General features: G+C 54.3%; 1 protein-coding gene across 1 annotated transcript in view; it reads right to left on the bottom strand.

The window, feature by feature from the left end:
- Nucleotides 1-2,562: 2,562 nt before the first annotated feature.
- The window catches only part of LOC133355581 (inositol hexakisphosphate kinase 1-like), a 58,476-nt gene continuing 44,243 nt past the window's right edge, over nucleotides 2,563-16,795 (bottom strand). The window contains exons 6-9 of the mRNA XM_061572926.1: nucleotides 6,132-6,381; nucleotides 5,151-5,407; nucleotides 4,620-4,795; nucleotides 2,563-3,485 (exon numbers count right to left, since the gene is read on the bottom strand). Coding sequence (XP_061428910.1) covers nucleotides 2,991-3,485; nucleotides 4,620-4,795; nucleotides 5,151-5,407; nucleotides 6,132-6,381 — 1,178 coding nt within the window. The 3' untranslated portion in view covers nucleotides 2,563-2,990. The remainder of the gene's footprint in view (nucleotides 3,486-4,619; nucleotides 4,796-5,150; nucleotides 5,408-6,131; nucleotides 6,382-16,795) is intronic.

Below are 16,795 nucleotides of genomic sequence, written 5' to 3'. Positions count from 1 at the left end.
TCCCGACCCTGACGCCTGCTGCTGCTGCTGTATATTTGGAGTTTGCGTGTCCTCTTTCTCGCGTGGATTTATCCTCCGGGTCCTCCGGTTTTTCTCCCCGCATTTAGAATCGACGTGCGTTTAGATTATGTGCCTGCTATAAATTTCCACGCGATAAGCCACTTCGTTGAGCTATCATTGTGATAACCAGGTCGCTTATGAAAAAGAGCTGTGTAGTAGCCCAGTGGGCCTTACCTGATGCAAAAAATGTATATACATCCACAAAACCAAACCGTGATGCGCTGCTGGAACCTCAGAGCAGAGGTCGCAATCGGGTACCTGATACCCGTACCCTACCCGATACCCGGCTACCCGTTTGTGACCCTGGTGCGGCCGGGTACGGGTACGGGTAGGCCGTGAGTCACTGGTGAGTAACCGTTTGTCACTCATTTCGGGTAGGGTACGGGTAGCGTACGGGTACCCGTACCCGGCCGGGTACAGGTACGGGTACCCATTTGCGACCCTGGTGCGGCCGGGTACGGGTAAGGAAACAAAACCCGTTTGCGACCTCTGCCTCAGAGCAACATCTGGATCTGTCTTGGGGCCAAGCAGGGCCAGGGACGGGCCTTCAGGAAACATTCGTTGCATCGTTACATGCAGAGGACTCTCTCAATGCATTTTCGCGTTGCCTCGCTATGTGCCGCTCGGCGTGATGTCCGACGTTTCGCTGCATGTGCTGGGAGCTTCTTCAGTAACTGAACTTTCTCGATGATGCAGCGTAGCCAGCTGCTGCTGGTTCTTGACGCGGATTGGCTCGGCAAGAAAAGAGTTGAGTTGCTCGGCTCAGTTCCTGAGGAAGCTCCCAGCACGCGGAGCGAAACGTCGGACGTCGTGTCACACAACACGCGCACGGTACAACCCGAAAACGAAGAGGAGAGAGAGAAGTACACGAAAAATAAATCGTCCATCAGCTCCCGTGACAACAACAACAACATCAACATCCGGACAGTGGGCACAGGCAGGCCAAGAGGGCACCACGACCAGCTGGGTACAGCGGCTCCCACGCTCACCGACGGCTCACGGGTCACCGGCCAAGAGCACGCGGGCGGCGCTACGAATGATGGCTTTAATCTAAGTTGTCTTGTGGTTGTTGTTGTTGTTGTTTGACTTGCATCCCACTGAGATTTTTTGAGCGTTGGTGTACTGTGCTTTTTTTCTGGAAGACTTTGCAGTTTTTTCCTGGATTTTTCTGTTTGCGCATAGTCACTTGAAGATGTTTTCTTGTTCATGTTTTTGTTTTGGTGTTTGTTGCAGTTGCACCCGATTCAAGAGCCGAATGGCTCACAGGGCTATACCTAATACATGAAACTGCGTGGGCCATTCATTGCCAAGGCCGTGAACGGGGACCTCTGGGTCGTCGTTAAAATCCTCCGTTACCTTCCACCACAGCGCAGCGCCAGGCCGGATGCTGCCGCCATGAAATATTAAATATCTTCCTCTCGTACTAAACGCTTTGCTTTCGCCCCCGTCGCACGAATGCGTGCGGCGTTTATAAAAATAAACGAACCAGTAGAATAAATTACCACAATTACTTATTTTTTCTTTCTCCGAGCGAGAAAGTCAGACCTCCCACAGGTATTTTACCTTCCTTGATCAATGTGCTTTTTAGGTGGGTACAAGGAAGAACGTAAGCACCCAGACGATAACAAACGCCGAACAGATGTGTGCGCGCGATTTAAAATGCTTAATCGAGAAGAGGGCTATAACCCTCTACAAAATAAATATATGACGATAATAACAACGATGATGACGGCCGTAATAATCATAACAATCATCCCCTCTGTGTACCGACGTGAATTACGCGGTCGACCGGTTTACAAAACACACGGCGACGCAGCCTCAACTCCCTCACAAGTTCGTAGACAAACTCAGCAGAGCGTGCGCCACGCGTGTGTGTGCGTGCGCCACGCGTGTGTGCGTGCGCCACGCGTGTGTGCGAGCGCGCGAGTAAGACGCTGCCTTTTGCGCGCCGGTAACTTCTGCCGCAACGACCGCGCATTTCAAAACCAAATGGCGTGGGAGGGCCGCTCACAACCCAGCAACGGGCCCACGCCCCCAAAGAACGCCAACGTTCCGCCCTCCACCCACCCCCACCGTGCCTTCCACACGAACATCTTCAAAATGCCTCTGCGAGCCAAGTCTGGTTATAAATACGCAAAAAAACAGCACGCTACCGTGGAAAGCTTTCGTTGGAATCTTCTTCTTTGGTTAAAAACACAAAACGCGCGCAAAAAAGGTCCACCTGGACCGTGACCCCGCAATGCCAACCCAAGACGTCACAAACGTCGCGCAAGAGACGGAGTCGAATCGGAACCCCCACCCACTGGGAGGGACCGAGTCACCGGCCCCTTGTTTAGTTCTGTGGAGGGCACGCTTGGACTGCGGTCCCGTCTTCGCGACTAGTGCAAAAGAAAACCACACACACAAAACCAGGAAGACGGATTCCCACACCGCGCCCCAAAGGAGTAGCAATGGCGGCAAGCGGCGGCGGCGGCCGTCCCATCGCGGGCTCTAAGCAGAAATATATTTGTCGGCCCCCCCCCCCCCTCTCCGGCCCACCCGCCTGCCCCCCTCACTTAGATTCATAAACTCATAGCCAGACGACAGAAGAGGTACAGACGCCAGGTGGAGATACGCAGAGACGAGAACAGAGAGGTGGACATGAGACAGATGGGGCCAGCAGACGGAGTGCAATGGGAGGAGAGAGAGAGAGAGAGACACGGATACGACAGCGTTGAGGAGAGATGAATTAGCTTGCCCGTGTCCATCAGGATCTCAATTCGAGTGGACGTTTGTCTCACCCGTACTTTCTCCACAGCAATTTGGGGCCCCCCGGGCTACTTGGGGGCCCTGCGCTTTTGCTGAGTTTGCGTGCGCCTTGCGCCACCAACCGGTGGCGGCTCTCACGACGTCGACAGAAAGGGGGGTCCATCTCGCTCCCCCCCCGCCCTTCAGCTGTTGGCGTTTCCGATTTCCTCCAGAATCCGGATCAGGTTTTGCAACCCGAAAATGTATCCCTGGTCAGGCCCGTCGTGCACGGTGGTGTCCTCGCGGAAGCCGCTGCAGGTCGTGTGGGCAAAGTCGATCATCCGCACGTCCACCTGCGGCGGCGGTGTCGTAGCCGCAGCGGCAGCATCCGACGACGACGACGGTGAAGGCACGGCGGAATCCGGCGCCGTCATCGCGGCCGTCGCGGCCCACGCGTGCGGCTCCGTGCCGTCGTAGATGACGAGCAGCGAGCTGGAGTAGAAGCGGAAGGAGGAGCGCGACTCCAGCACAGACTGCAGCGCTCGCAGGCGCCTCGTCACCGGCGCCAGCAGCTCCGTGCGGAGGCGCCGCCCGTTGTGCAGGAACTGCAAGATGGCCCGCTGGAAGCCGTCCGCCGACAGCTCGCGCCCGTAGTACTTGTTGCGGCACAGGAAGTCGTTGGTTTCCGCCTGGTAGACCTACGGAGAGAGGCGGGGGAGGGGCGGTGGTGACGGCGGTTGTGCGGTCAGCGCATTCGGCCACGAACCCGGCGACCACCTGAGGTCGATTCGCGGTCACGGCTGAAGGCGGTTCCGCGACTTGGTCAAGCTGTCTATCCATCTGTGTGTCCGTCGGTCGGTCAGTCTATCCATCCGGCGGCCTGCTGGACAGTTAAGTCTGTGGGACAGTCTGTTTGTATGTAGTCTCGTTATTTGTCAGTCAATCGGTGTTGGTCAGTCCATCGGTCTGCATCGTCTGCCAGTCGATCCGTCAGCGCATTAGTCGCTTGGTCAGTGAGGCGCTCTGTCGCCGAGCCTGAACGGTCGGTCAGTCTGTTGGTTCGGCAGTCCGTAGGGAAGGCTCACTGAGCTGTATAGCACTTTTTCAGAAGTGACCTGGCCACAACCGATAGCTCAACGAAGTGGCTTGTCACGTGAAAATGTAAAGCACACTGCATGTGAATGTGAAGGGAAAAACCTGAGGACCCGGAGAAAAATCCACGCGACCACAGGGAGAACACGCAAACTCCAAATATAATACAGAAAGCGTCAGGGTCGGGATCGAACCCACGACCTCCTGCATACCAAGCGAAGGAGTTTAACACATCGGCTTTCAAGATCAATATCCATAATAGAGTTGTAGTTTTTTTAATTAGCTCTCGTAAATATGAATGAATCGTTTGTCAAGCCAACAAAACGTTCCAATTAGTCACTAGTTCAGCACACCGCTGTGTTGGAGGAGTATACCCACGACATTTACCATTCCAGCACCGTGACGTTTCGCCGCTAATTACAACAACCAGCCTCACCAGGCGATAGCCAGAAGTGCGGAGAATTCCTCTAGCTGTTAGTTCATCAGTCGGTCCATCGGTCACTGCGCGCGCGTCTGCGCAGACACGCGCGTGTCTCTGCACGCGCGTGTCTGCGAGTGTGTGTCTGCGAGCGTGTGTCTGCGCGCGTGTGTCTGCGAGTGTGTGTCTGCGAGCGTGTCTCTGCGCACATGTGTCTGCGCACGTGTCTCTGCGCGCGTGTCTCTGCGCGCGTGTGTCTGCGCGCGTGTGTCTGCGAGTGTGTGTCTGCGAGCGTGCGTCTGCGAGTGTGCCGCCCGCTCACCTGCATGCCGCAGATGCGCACGCCGAGCGAGCCCGAGGTGCTGCGGGCGCACTTCTGCATCTGCCGCGCCTTCTTCTCCTCGGAGGCGTCGTCGCCGTGCTGCCGCGTGCCCATCTTCAGGTCGAGGATGCACGGGCGCGAGAAGCGCGACACCACGTTCTCCAGCAGGAGGAAATCTGCGCCGGTACGCCGGGGAGGTCAAGGAGTTGCGTCGTAAATCTGGCGGCGCCGACAGGCGGGAGTCGGGGAGGGAGGGAGAGGGGGGGGGAAGGCGGTGGGGGTGGGGTGGGGTGACGCGTGGGGGCCACTCGTTGAGCACGCACACGAAGGAGCGAGGAGTCCGTTTACACGGCAGACGCGGGGACCGTCGAGAGATTTATTTAGCTTTTGGCGGCACGTGGCGACGTCCGGCGCGGCGGGGGGGGGGGGGGGGTGGAGGGCCCGCGTCCCAAGTGAAACGATCGAATGGAGACGTGAAGGAATGAACGGCAGAATGAATCGACGAACGTATTCATGGGCGGGCAAGGATACGGAAGAGCTGCCGCTCCTTGGCCTCCGACCACATACGGCTCATCTGCTTGCTGTGGCAACTCATGCGCCACGTGTGCAGGCTGCAGTTCCCGTCGCTGGCGCCGTGCGCGTAGCTGCTGCTGCTGCTGCCGCCGTTGTTGTTGTTCTCGCTGAGCTCCACGGTGACCTGCGTCTGAAAGCGCAGCTGCACCTCCAGACTCTTGACGTCCGTGTTGCTCACGTGCAGCTCCAGCTCCACGCTCTCCACCTCCTGCGAGCTGCAGGGCGACGGCGCAGCAGCAGCCAGCAGCAGCAGCCAGCAGCAGCAGCACGCAGCAGCAGTAACAGCAGCAGCACGCACCACCAGCAGCAGCCAGCAGCAGCAGTAGTAACAACAGCAGTAACAGCAGCAGCACGCACCACCAGCAGCAGCCAGCAGCAGCAGTAGTAACAGCAGCAGCACGCAACAGCAGCAGCAGCAGCAGCCAGCAGCACGCAACAGCAGCAGCACGCAACAGCAGCAGCATCCAGCAGCAGCAGTAACAGCAGCAGCACGCAACAGCAGCAGCAGCAGTAACAGCAGCAGCACGCAACAGCAGCAGCACGCAACAGCAGCAGCACGCAACAGCAGCAGCACCAGCAGCAGCAGCCAGCAGCAGCAGCACGCAACAGCAGCACGCACCACCAGCAGCAGCCAGCAGCAGCACGCAACAGCAGCAGCAGCATCCAGCAGCACGCAACAGCAGCAGCACGCACCAGCAGCAGCATCCAGCAGCAGCAGTAACAGCAGCACGCAACAGCAGCAGCCAGCAGCACCCAACAGCAGCACGCAACAGCAACAGCAGCAGCACGCACCAGCAGCAGCACGCACCCAACAGCAGCAGCAGCAGCCATCGATTGTGATTTTTCACTGCTTGTGACTGACTGACCGACCGACTGGGTTTCTGTCTATGGCTCTCTGTGTAAGTCCGCGTGTCTCCGAGCGCACGCGAGCCAACCGACCTGGTGGACACCTCCTCCTGCTCGCACCGCTCGCCGCCGCCGCCGCCGTCGGAGGAGGAGGACGACACGGCGGCGGAGCGCGTCGTCACCGTGCGCCGGAAGTGCTGGTGCCGGGCCCGGCAGCCGTCGGGCGCCGTGGCGGCAGCGGCGGCGGCGGCGGCTGCGGCCAGCTCGTCGCGCTCCGAGTGCGGGTAGGCCACCAGGCTGATGTAGCCCTCGCTGTTCTCCTCGAAGCAGACGGACACCACGCCTGCCGGGGGCCCGACGGAGCGGCGGGGGGAGTGGAGGGGGGGGTTGGGGTTAGGGGGTTAATTTCGTTGGTTTTTCGTTCGGCCAGAGCAGCAGCAGCAGCAGGGTGCGTTGGCACTGCGGCGGTAAGGCTGGTGACCACCTCGCCACCCGACCCTGCCTGGGCAGCTGGAAGCGCCCGGCTTCAGGTCACCACCCTCGGGCGCCATCCGTCACGCCGTGACGCGTGGAGAGACGTGGTCGCGGAACGAAATGTGAAAAGCGCGTCAAAGAGAAGCGCGCGCGGAGGATCGCGCGTGCGATTGCGTCGAGAGGCACAGCGGGGACGGGGGGACGTACGCAGGCCGCAGACAAAGCCTAGCGGCCGTCGAGAACGGGGCCTGGGCTCGCGGCGGAGCGACAGCCGACGGGAGGGAACGCGTTCGCCCAGAGAGAGGAAGTCCGCCACGGAGACGGAGGGGTGGAATTGGCTCGTGAGCAGTCGCTGGGTGGATTATTATTGTTACGTCGCATGGCCGTGAGAGACTGGTATCGGGAGTCCTTCAATCCAGCAGCGGATGGAACACGGCTAATGTTGACATTTCTTTTTTTAGACGAATCAAAAATCGTCTCCTCCCCAGGGCCGTTGTCCTGCGACTGATCGCTGCGACGACCCCCAGATGAAAACGGTGGCGAGATGTTAACTACCTCGCCTGGTACGGAGGAGGTCGTGGGTTCGATCGCGACCTTGACGCCTGCTGCTGTATATTTGGAGTTTGCGTGTGCGTCTCTCTCTCTCTCTCCGTGGTCGCGCGTTTTCCCCCCCCCCCCCCCCCCCCCCCGCATTTAGAATCGAGTATTCGGCTGCTGTGAATTTCCGCACGATAAGCCACTTTTCGTTGAGCTATTATCATTTGTGATAGCCAGGTCACCGCTGAAACAGAGCTACGTAGCTCAGTGGACCTTACCTGATAAAACTAAACTAATAGTTTAGTTCTAGATTCAAACGTCCTCCTGGCAGCGCGTCGCGTCGCGACGGCAGGAGGGACGCGGCGGAACCTACCGGAGATCTGTGAACAAGAGCTTCATAGCTCATCGGATTCCTCCAGTAAAAAAACAAATCGTGTGATTCCGATTGTTTTACAGCGAGTAAAAGAAAACAAACAACGGATTCGTTATTTTGGCCGCTGTTGCCGTTACGGATTTAGCGGCGACAGCTCAGCAGCTTGGACCTCCGGGGCCCACCACCACCACCAGCACCACCCACGCCGGCCACCTCACCGTGGCGCTCTACCCCAGCCAGGCGGCTGTCATCGGACCGTCGGAGCAAAGCACCTGCGCTTTGCAAAAACTAAAGCAAACGCAAAGAACAAAAACCGAGCGCCTTAAAACTGACGCACGCCACAGGTAATAATCTGCAAACAGGGCGCCGACCTCGTCCGTGGGAGGCGAGAGACAAGGAGAGAGACACGGAGAGAGACACGGAGAGACACGGAGAGACACGGAGAGAGACAAGGAGAGAGACATGGAGAGAGACATGGAGAGACACGGAGAGAGACACGGAGAGACACGGAGAGAGACAAGGAGAGAGACACGGAGAGACGCGGAAAGACACGGAGAGACGCGGAGAGACACGGAGAGAGACACGGAGAGACACGGTGAGAGACACGGAGAGACACGGAGAGAGACAAGGAGAGAGACACGGAGAGACGCGGAAAGACACGGAGAGACGCGGAGAGACACGGAGAGACACGGAGAGACACGGTGAGAGACACGGTGAGAGACACGGAGAGAGACAAGGAGAGAGACACGGAGAGACACGGAGAGAGACACGGAGAGAGACAAGGAGAGAGACACGGAGAGACGCGGAAAGACACGGAGAGACACGGTGAGAGACACGGAGAGACACGGAGAGAGACACGGAGAGAGACACGGAGAGACACGGAGAGAGACACGGAGAGAGACACGGAGAGAGACACGGAGAGACGCGGAAAGACGCGGAGAGACGCGGAGAGACACGGAGAGACACGGAGAGAGACACGGAGAGACACGGTGAGAGACACGGAGAGACACGGAGAGAGACAAGGAGAGAGACACGGAGAGACACGGAGAGAGACACGGAGAGAGACAAGGAGAGAGACACGGAGAGACGCGGAGAGACACGGAGAGACACGGAGAGAGACAAGGAGAGAGACACGGAGAGACACGGAGAGAGACACGGAGAGAGACAAGGAGAGAGACACGGAGAGACACGGAGAGAGACACGGAGAGAGACAAGGAGAGAGACACGGAGAGACACGGAGAGAGACACGGAGAGAGACAAGGAGAGAGACACGGAGAGACACGGAGAGAGACACGGAGAGAGACAAGGAGAGAGACACGGAGAGACGCGGAAAGACACGGAGAGACGCGGAGAGACACGGAGACCCGGAGACGCCCCCCCCCCCCGGTGAGACGTGGAGGACCTTTACAAGATGTTCCCGCGAATTAAGCGGGGGGGGGATGGGGGGTTAAAATCCACACCGCCAATCAGCTTTTGCCAAAATCCGATCAGGCGTCGCACGAGCGCCAGGATGAAGGGTGAGCGCGTTGAAGCGTTGAGGCTGACGTTGTTTACGAGCAGAGGGGGGGGGGGGGGGAGTTTGGGGCTTTAAGGGCCGCCGGTGGATTGTTGGTGCCACGGTTAGCGCCCTGGAAATGTTGAGTTGGCAAAACCTCTGCGACTGAAATACAAAACAGTCCTGAGCCGTCCATTCACCAACCTACATTGACCAGGGTGGTGAAGTATGGTCAAACCATCCCCATGACTGAGGGTGATGTGGGCAGGTGTTTAATTCAGAAGGTTAACAGACAACTCATTATTTTACATCATCAGCATTCGTAGCCATGATCAATCCACTGCTGGATGAAGGCCTCCCCCCCAAGCCGTCATGATCTGGCGTTGTCGCGATCGATATTGGAGCACACGAGCAGATTTCATCCCTCCATCTCTGCGGCCGTCAATCTCTGTCACTATTATAGTAGTAGGTTTTTACCCTTTTAACTGGTACAAAACTGACACCTTTATTCAAGGCATCATGTTTGCAATGACCACAACACAAGTAGTCACAAAAGCAAACAAAAAGAAGCAACTCTGATAAGGATGATAATATGCACTGTCCTTGAAGTTGATTGGCCCACACCCGAGACGGCTTTCTTTAGAGCCTAGTCCCCATTGGTGTAGGGCCAGATGACACCAGAAGGTGTACAACTCAAACACAGTGCAATATCAGAGTATTGAGAGCTCGGGGTAAGCATTTACACTATGAGATCTCTTTTACCAGTGGCAAAATATAATAGTAGGTTTTTACCCTTTTAACTGGTACAAAACTGACACCTTTATTCAAGGCATCATGTTTGCAATGACCACAACACAAGTAGTCATAGTGTAAATGCTTACCCCGAGCTCTCAATACTCTGATATTGCACTGTGTTTGAGTTGTACACCTTCTGGTGTCATCTGGCCCTACACCAATGGGGACTAGGCTCTAAAGAAAGCCGTCTCGGGTGTGGGCCAATCAACTTCAAGGACAGTGCATATTATCATCCTTATCAGAGTTGCTTCTTTTTGTTTGCTTTTTTTTGACTACTTGTGTTGTGGTCATTGCAAACATGATGCCTTGAATAAAGGTGTCAGTTTTGTACCAGTTAAAAGGGTAAAAACCTACTATTATATTTTGCCACTGGTAAAAGAGATCTCATAGTGTAAATGCTTACCCCGAGCTCTCAATACTCTGATATTGCACTGTGTTTGAGTTGTACACCTTCTGGTGTCATCTGGCCCTACACCAATGGGGACTAGCCTCTAAAGAAAGCCGTCTCGGGTGTGGGCCAATCAACTTCAAGGACAGTGCATATTATCATCCTTATCAGAGTTGCTTCTTTTTGTTTGCTTTTTTGACTACTTGTGTTGTGGTCATTGCAAACATGATGCCTTGAATAAAGGTGTCAGTTTTGTACCAGTTAAAAGGGTAAAAACCTACTATTATATTTTGCCACTGGTAAAAGAGATCTCATAGTGTAAATGCTTACCCCGAGCTCTCAATACTCTGATATTGCACTGTGTTTGAGTTGTACACCTTCTGGTGTCATCTGGCCCTACACCAATGGGGACTAGGCTCTAAAGAAAGCCGTCTCGGGTGTGGGCCAATCAACTTCAAGGACAGTGCATATTATCATCCTTATCAGAGTTGCTTCTTTTTGTTTGCTTTTTTGACTACTTGTGTTGTGGTCATTGCAAACATGATGCCTTGAATAAATGTGTCAGTTTTGTACCAGTTAAAAGGGTAAAAACCTACTATTATATTTTGCCACTGGTAAAAGAGATCTCATAGTGTAAATGCTTACCCCGAGCTCTCAATACTCTGATATTGCACTGTGTTTGAGTTGTACACCTTCTGGTGTCATCTGGCCCTACACCAATGGGGACTAGGCTCTAAAGAAAGCCGTCTCGGGTGTGGGCCAATCAACTTCAAGGACAGTGCATATTATCATCCTTATCAGAGTTGCTTCTTTTTGTTTGCTTTTTTTGACTACTTGTGTTGTGGTCATTGCAAACATGATGCCTTGAATAAAGGTGTCAGTTTTGTACCAGTTAAAAGGGTAAAAACCTACTATTATATTTTGCCACTGGTAAAAGAGATCTCATAGTGTAAATGCTTACCCCGAGCTCTCAATACTCTGATATTGCACTGTGTTTGAGTTGTACACCTTCTGGTGTCATCTGGCCCTACACCAATGGGGACTAGGCTCTAAAGAAAGCCGTCTCGGGTGTGGGCCAATCAACTTCAAGGACAGTGCATATTATCATCCTTATCAGAGTTGCTTCTTTTTGTTTGCTTTTTTTTTACTACTTGTGTTGTGGTCATTGCAAACATGATGCCTTGAATAAAGGTGTCAGTTTTGTACCAGTTAAAAGGGTAAAAACCTACTATTATATTTTGCCACTGGTAAAAGAGATCTCATAGTGTAAATGCTTACCCCGAGCTCTCAATACTCTGATATTGCACTGTGTTTGAGTTGTACACCTTCTGGTGTCATCTGGCCCTACACCAATGGGGACTAGGCTCTAAAGAAAGCCGTCTCGGGTGTGGGCCAATCAACTTCAAGGACAGTGCATATTATCATCCTTATCAGAGTTGCTTCTTTTTGTTTGCTTTTTTGACTACTTGTGTTGTGGTCATTGCAAACATGATGCCTTGAATAAAGGTGTCAGTTTTGTACCAGTTAAAAGGGTAAAAACCTACTATTATATTTTGCCACTGGTAAAAGAGATCTCATAGTGTAAATGCTTACCCCGAGCTCTCAATACTCTGATATTGCACTGTGTTTGAGTTGTACACCTTCTGGTGTCATCTGGCCCTACACCAATGGGGACTAGGCTCTAAAGAAAGCCGTCTCGGGTGTGGGCCAATCAACTTCAAGGACAGTGCATATTATCATCCTTATCAGAGTTGCTTCTTTTTGTTTGCTTTTTTGACTACTTGTGTTGTGGTCATTGCAAACATGATGCCTTGAATAAAGGTGTCAGTTTTGTACCAGTTAAAAGGGTAAAAACCTACTATTATATTTTGCCACTGGTAAAAGAGATCTCATAGTGTAAATGCTTACCCCGAGCTCTCAATACTCTGATATTGCACTGTGTTTGAGTTGTACACCTTCTGGTGTCATCTGGCCCTACACCAATGGGGACTAGGCTCTAAAGAAAGCCGTCTCGGGTGTGGGCCAATCAACTTCAAGGACAGTGCATATTATCATCCTTATCAGAGTTGCTTCTTTTTGTTTGCTTTTTTGACTACTTGTGTTGTGGTCATTGCAAACATGATGCCTTGAATAAAGGTGTCAGTTTTGTACCAGTTAAAAGGGTAAAAACCTACTATTATATTTTGCCACTGGTAAAAGAGATCTCATAGTGTAAATGCTTACCCCGAGCTCTCAATACTCTGATATTGCACTGTGTTTGAGTTGTACACCTTCTGGTGTCATCTGGCCCTACACCAATGGGGACTAGGCTCTAAAGAAAGCCGTCTCGGGTGTGGGCCAATCAACTTCAAGGACAGTGCATATTATCATCCTTATCAGAGTTGCTTCTTTTTGTTTGCTTTTTTGACTACTTGTGTTGTGGTCATTGCAAACATGATGCCTTGAATAAAGGTGTCAGTTTTGTACCAGTTAAAAGGGTAAAAACCTACTATTATATTTTGCCACTGGTAAAAGAGATCTCATAGTGTAAATGCTTACCCCGAGCTCTCAATACTCTGATATTGCACTGTGTTTGAGTTGTACACCTTCTGGTGTCATCTGGCCCTACACCAATGGGGACTAGGCTCTAAAGAAAGCCGTCTCGGGTGTGGGCCAATCAACTTCAAGGACAGTGCATATTATCATCCTTATCAGAGTTGCTTCTTTTTGTTTGCTTTTTTGACTACTTGTGTTGTGGTCATTGCAAACATGATGCCTTGAATAAAGGTGTCAGTTTTGTACCAGTTAAAAGGGTAAAAACCTACTATTATATTTTGCCACTGGTAAAAGAGATCTCATAGTGTAAATTCTTACCCCGAGCTCTCAATACTCTGATATTGCACTGTGTTTGAGTTGTACACCTTCTGGTGTCATCTGGCCCTACACCAATGGGGACTAGGCTCTAAAGAAAGCCGTCTCGGGTGTGGGCCAATCAACTTCAAGGACAGTGCATATTATCATCCTTATCAGAGTTGCTTCTTTTTGTTTGCTTTTTTGACTACTTGTGTTGTGGTCATTGCAAACATGATGCCTTGAATAAAGGTGTCAGTTTTGTACCAGTTAAAAGGGTAAAAACCTACTATTATATTTTGCCACTGGTAAAAGAGATCTCATAGTGTCTGTCACTATTCTTGACCATCGGTCGTCTTACACTCATTACACACAAAGTGGTCGCCGCCAATGAACCACAATACCTTACGGATCTCGTCTAGGAGCATAAACCATCATCACGCGAACTCCGGCCATGCTCGCAGCAGCAACTTTTGGCTCAGCCGTCGGACAAAGGCGGCCACCGCATAGCGCGCTTTCAGAAGCGCTTCTGCGGGGCCGTCTGGAACGCTGTTCCATCCGACATTAGGAAGCCACTGGAGCTAAGCACTTTTAAATCAGCTAGATTGAAAACTTTAGAACTGCTTTTTGTGTTTAGTTTGTTGTCCTTCCCCCGCACGGTTGGTTACGTACGGTGCGAAAGAAGTTCAACAGACATATATATAAGACTCAGCCTCAATTGAGTACCTGGTGCGGTGCGTAAACATAGCCACTGGGGAGACAAAGGCGGCCAGGCGTTGTGCTGGTCACCCACCCCCTCGTGTGCCGTGCCAGCCTTTAAGAGGTGCTCGTGAACAGCGCATGCATCATCCCTTTTCCTGAGTCAGGGATCGAACCCAGCGACTTCTCGCTGTTAGACACAGGTGTTACCACTACGCCACCACTCCCGCCCTACATTGTAAAGGTGCAGTGATTGCACACGATGGTGCAACGATGGTGCAATCACTGCCGCTACCCATGCATGGGGAGAGCCGAATAGCCGCTCCGGGCTCCCCACCTCCGATTAGTGCGGTTTGTCTACGTACGGTGGGAATGAAGTTCAACCTACACACACAAACAAACACACACGGACATATTCGACGACACGTCGCAGTCATATCGGATCCATCCACCACCCCCCCCCCCCCCCCCCCCCGTGACGGATGGACGGACAGATGCGCGTCCACAACGCACGTACCGAGCTAAAGCACGGACGCACGCTTAGAGAGAACCTCCGTCGTAAAGCGTCGACACCGATGCGTGGGGCGTTTCGCTCGGCAGGGAGGAGGCGGGGAGGGGAGGCAGTGGGGGGGGGGGTTTATGACAAAGGCGACGAATTCGCAGCAGTGGCCAACGCGCGCGACCTCTCGTGAGCGAACGAGGCCCACGGATCAGACGAGGAGGGGGGACGTGCGTGCACACCGTGTGTGTCCGCGCGTGCGTGCGCGTGTGTGTTCACGGACGTGTGTATATTTAGAGACGGGCACGTGCCCACCGCGAAGGCCGTACGGCAGCGGGGACGCGCGAGCGATAGAAGCCGCGCGCTCGGTGTGCGGGCGGTCAACCCCGTCCCGAGCCCATGGCCTCCCCACCACCACCAACTCCCCACCACCACCAACTCCCCACCACCACCACCACCAACTCCCCACCACCACCACCTCCCCACCACCACCACCACCAACTCCCCACCACCACCACCTCCCCACCACCACCACCACCAACTCCCCACCACCACCACCTCCCCACCACCAACTCCCCACCACCACCACCAACTCCCCACCACCGCCTCCTCCCCACCATCACCACCAACTCCCCACCACTACCAACTCCCCACCACCACCGCCTCCTACCCACTACCACCACCAACTCCCCACCATCACCATCTCCTCCCCACCACCAACTCCCCACCACCACCATCTCCTCCCCACCACCTCCTCCCCACCACCAACTCCCCACCACCGTCCCCCTGGACCCTGGAGAAACCCCGCGGAGCGAAAAACGACGGCCGTGGTTTATGATCCGTTTGCGAAAATGGAAAGGCCCCACTGAAGGCGATTTCGAAAGCGCACGCAGCGCGTGCCGGCAATTAAACAATCGCCAGTCGATTTTCAACCTTGTAAGTGGTTCTCGGCGAGTGTCATTAGCGTGGGCCACGCTGAAGGACTATTTTTAGGCTCCCCTTAGTAATGTTCCAATGCCAACGTGCGCCCGGGGAAATAGTTTCCAAACCGTCCCTGCGGTTTCCGAAAGTTCGTTCTCGCGCCTGCCCGCCATCCATATGGTTCACTCGCCAACCCATTCGTCTGACTTCCAAAATTTGCATGTCCATTTGCTCACCCGCCCCCCCGCTCTCAGCCTTGCAGTCGCTCGCTCACCCGCTCCCTTACCCACGCACTCACTCCCTCAACCACTCACTCACTCGCTCACCCACTCGCTCACCCACTCCCTCACCCACTCCCTCAACCACTCCCTCGCTCAACCACTCGCTCACCCACTCCCTCCTTCAACCACTCCCTCAACCACTTGCTCACTCACTCGCTCCCTCAACCGCTCCCTCAACCACTCACTCACTCGCTCACTCGCTCACCCGCTCCCTTACCCACTCACTCACTCACTCGCTCGCTCGCTCACCCACTCCCTCACCCACCCACCCACTCCCTCACCCACCCGCTCACTCACCCACTCCCTCACCCACTCCCTCGCTCACCCGCTCCCTTACCCACTCGCTCGCTCACCCACTCCCTTACCCAACCACTTTCTCGCTCACCCGCTCCTTTACCCACTCACTCTCCCGCTCACCCACTCCCTCACCCACTCACCCACCCACTCACCCACTCACCGCAACCACACGCGAAGATGCATACCGCTGGGAGGAGAGCAGCAGACACAGGATCGCCTTTAATAATCTAAGGAGGCGGAATCGAACCGACGACCTTCAGGTCCGCAGGTCCAGCATGCTCACCATTACGCCACGGAAGCTTCGCTGTGCTAACTCCATCACAGAGTAGATTACGCATCGCACCTCCGATTAGCGCGGCTGGCTACGTACGGTGCGGAGGAATTTCAATATGCATGAAAACTAAGTACATATACACGATAATACTGGTAGGAACCTCCTGGTTACACCAGCCCACAGGGGATTATTGTGTCCGTCCGTCCGTCGTGCAGGGAGGGGCTGGGAGGGGAGGGAGGGAGGGGCTGGGTGGGGAGGGCGGGGAGGGGCTGGGGGTGGAGGGTGGGGCTGAGTGGGGAGGGGCTGGTCACCCCGTGGTGCCCTTATAAAACTCAACGTTTAACCTACTCACGCCGGCTTGTGCCCGCCCTCACAGTCGGGCATATTTGCGGAATACACCACGCCGCCGTTGACCCTGGCCATTGACCGAGCAACCCAACGTTCCTACCAGCTCCCTCCGCAGGAATGTGTTACGTAGAGTATATATCATTATTACGTTTGGGAATCGAACCCGGGTCGCGGGGTTTGTAGCGCAGCGCACTAAAAGCTACACTACCGCTCCCCACATATACATACACATATACACACACATAAACTCCGTACGCTGACCGAGCTGCCAATCGTCAAGACACGTCGACAGCGCAATGCGATGGTGAAGTAGGGCCGACAGCTCCCCCCCCGTCCCAGTTCCCACTCTAGCACCCCCCACCCCCCTCTCTCCTCGCCCAAGAGAGGCGGGTGGCGCGGTTCTGCGTTATCTGAGCGGCGGCGGCGGCGGTGGTGGCGGCATTCCGCGCGGAGAAGTCGGAACGTAAACATTGTACTCATTGTGGTTGGGTAAGGGAGCGGTAAAGTCACGTAGATAGAATGTATAAAAATATAAATACTTTTAATT

This window comes from Lethenteron reissneri, chromosome 51, assembly GCF_015708825.2.
Source record: "Lethenteron reissneri isolate LAM-NWPU_2019-01 chromosome 51, ASM1570882v1, whole genome shotgun sequence".
NCBI classification, from domain to species: Eukaryota; Metazoa; Chordata; class Hyperoartia; order Petromyzontiformes; family Petromyzontidae; genus Lethenteron; species Lethenteron reissneri.
Note: the sequence above shows the minus strand (reverse complement) of the source record. Positions and strands in the feature narration are given on the sequence as shown.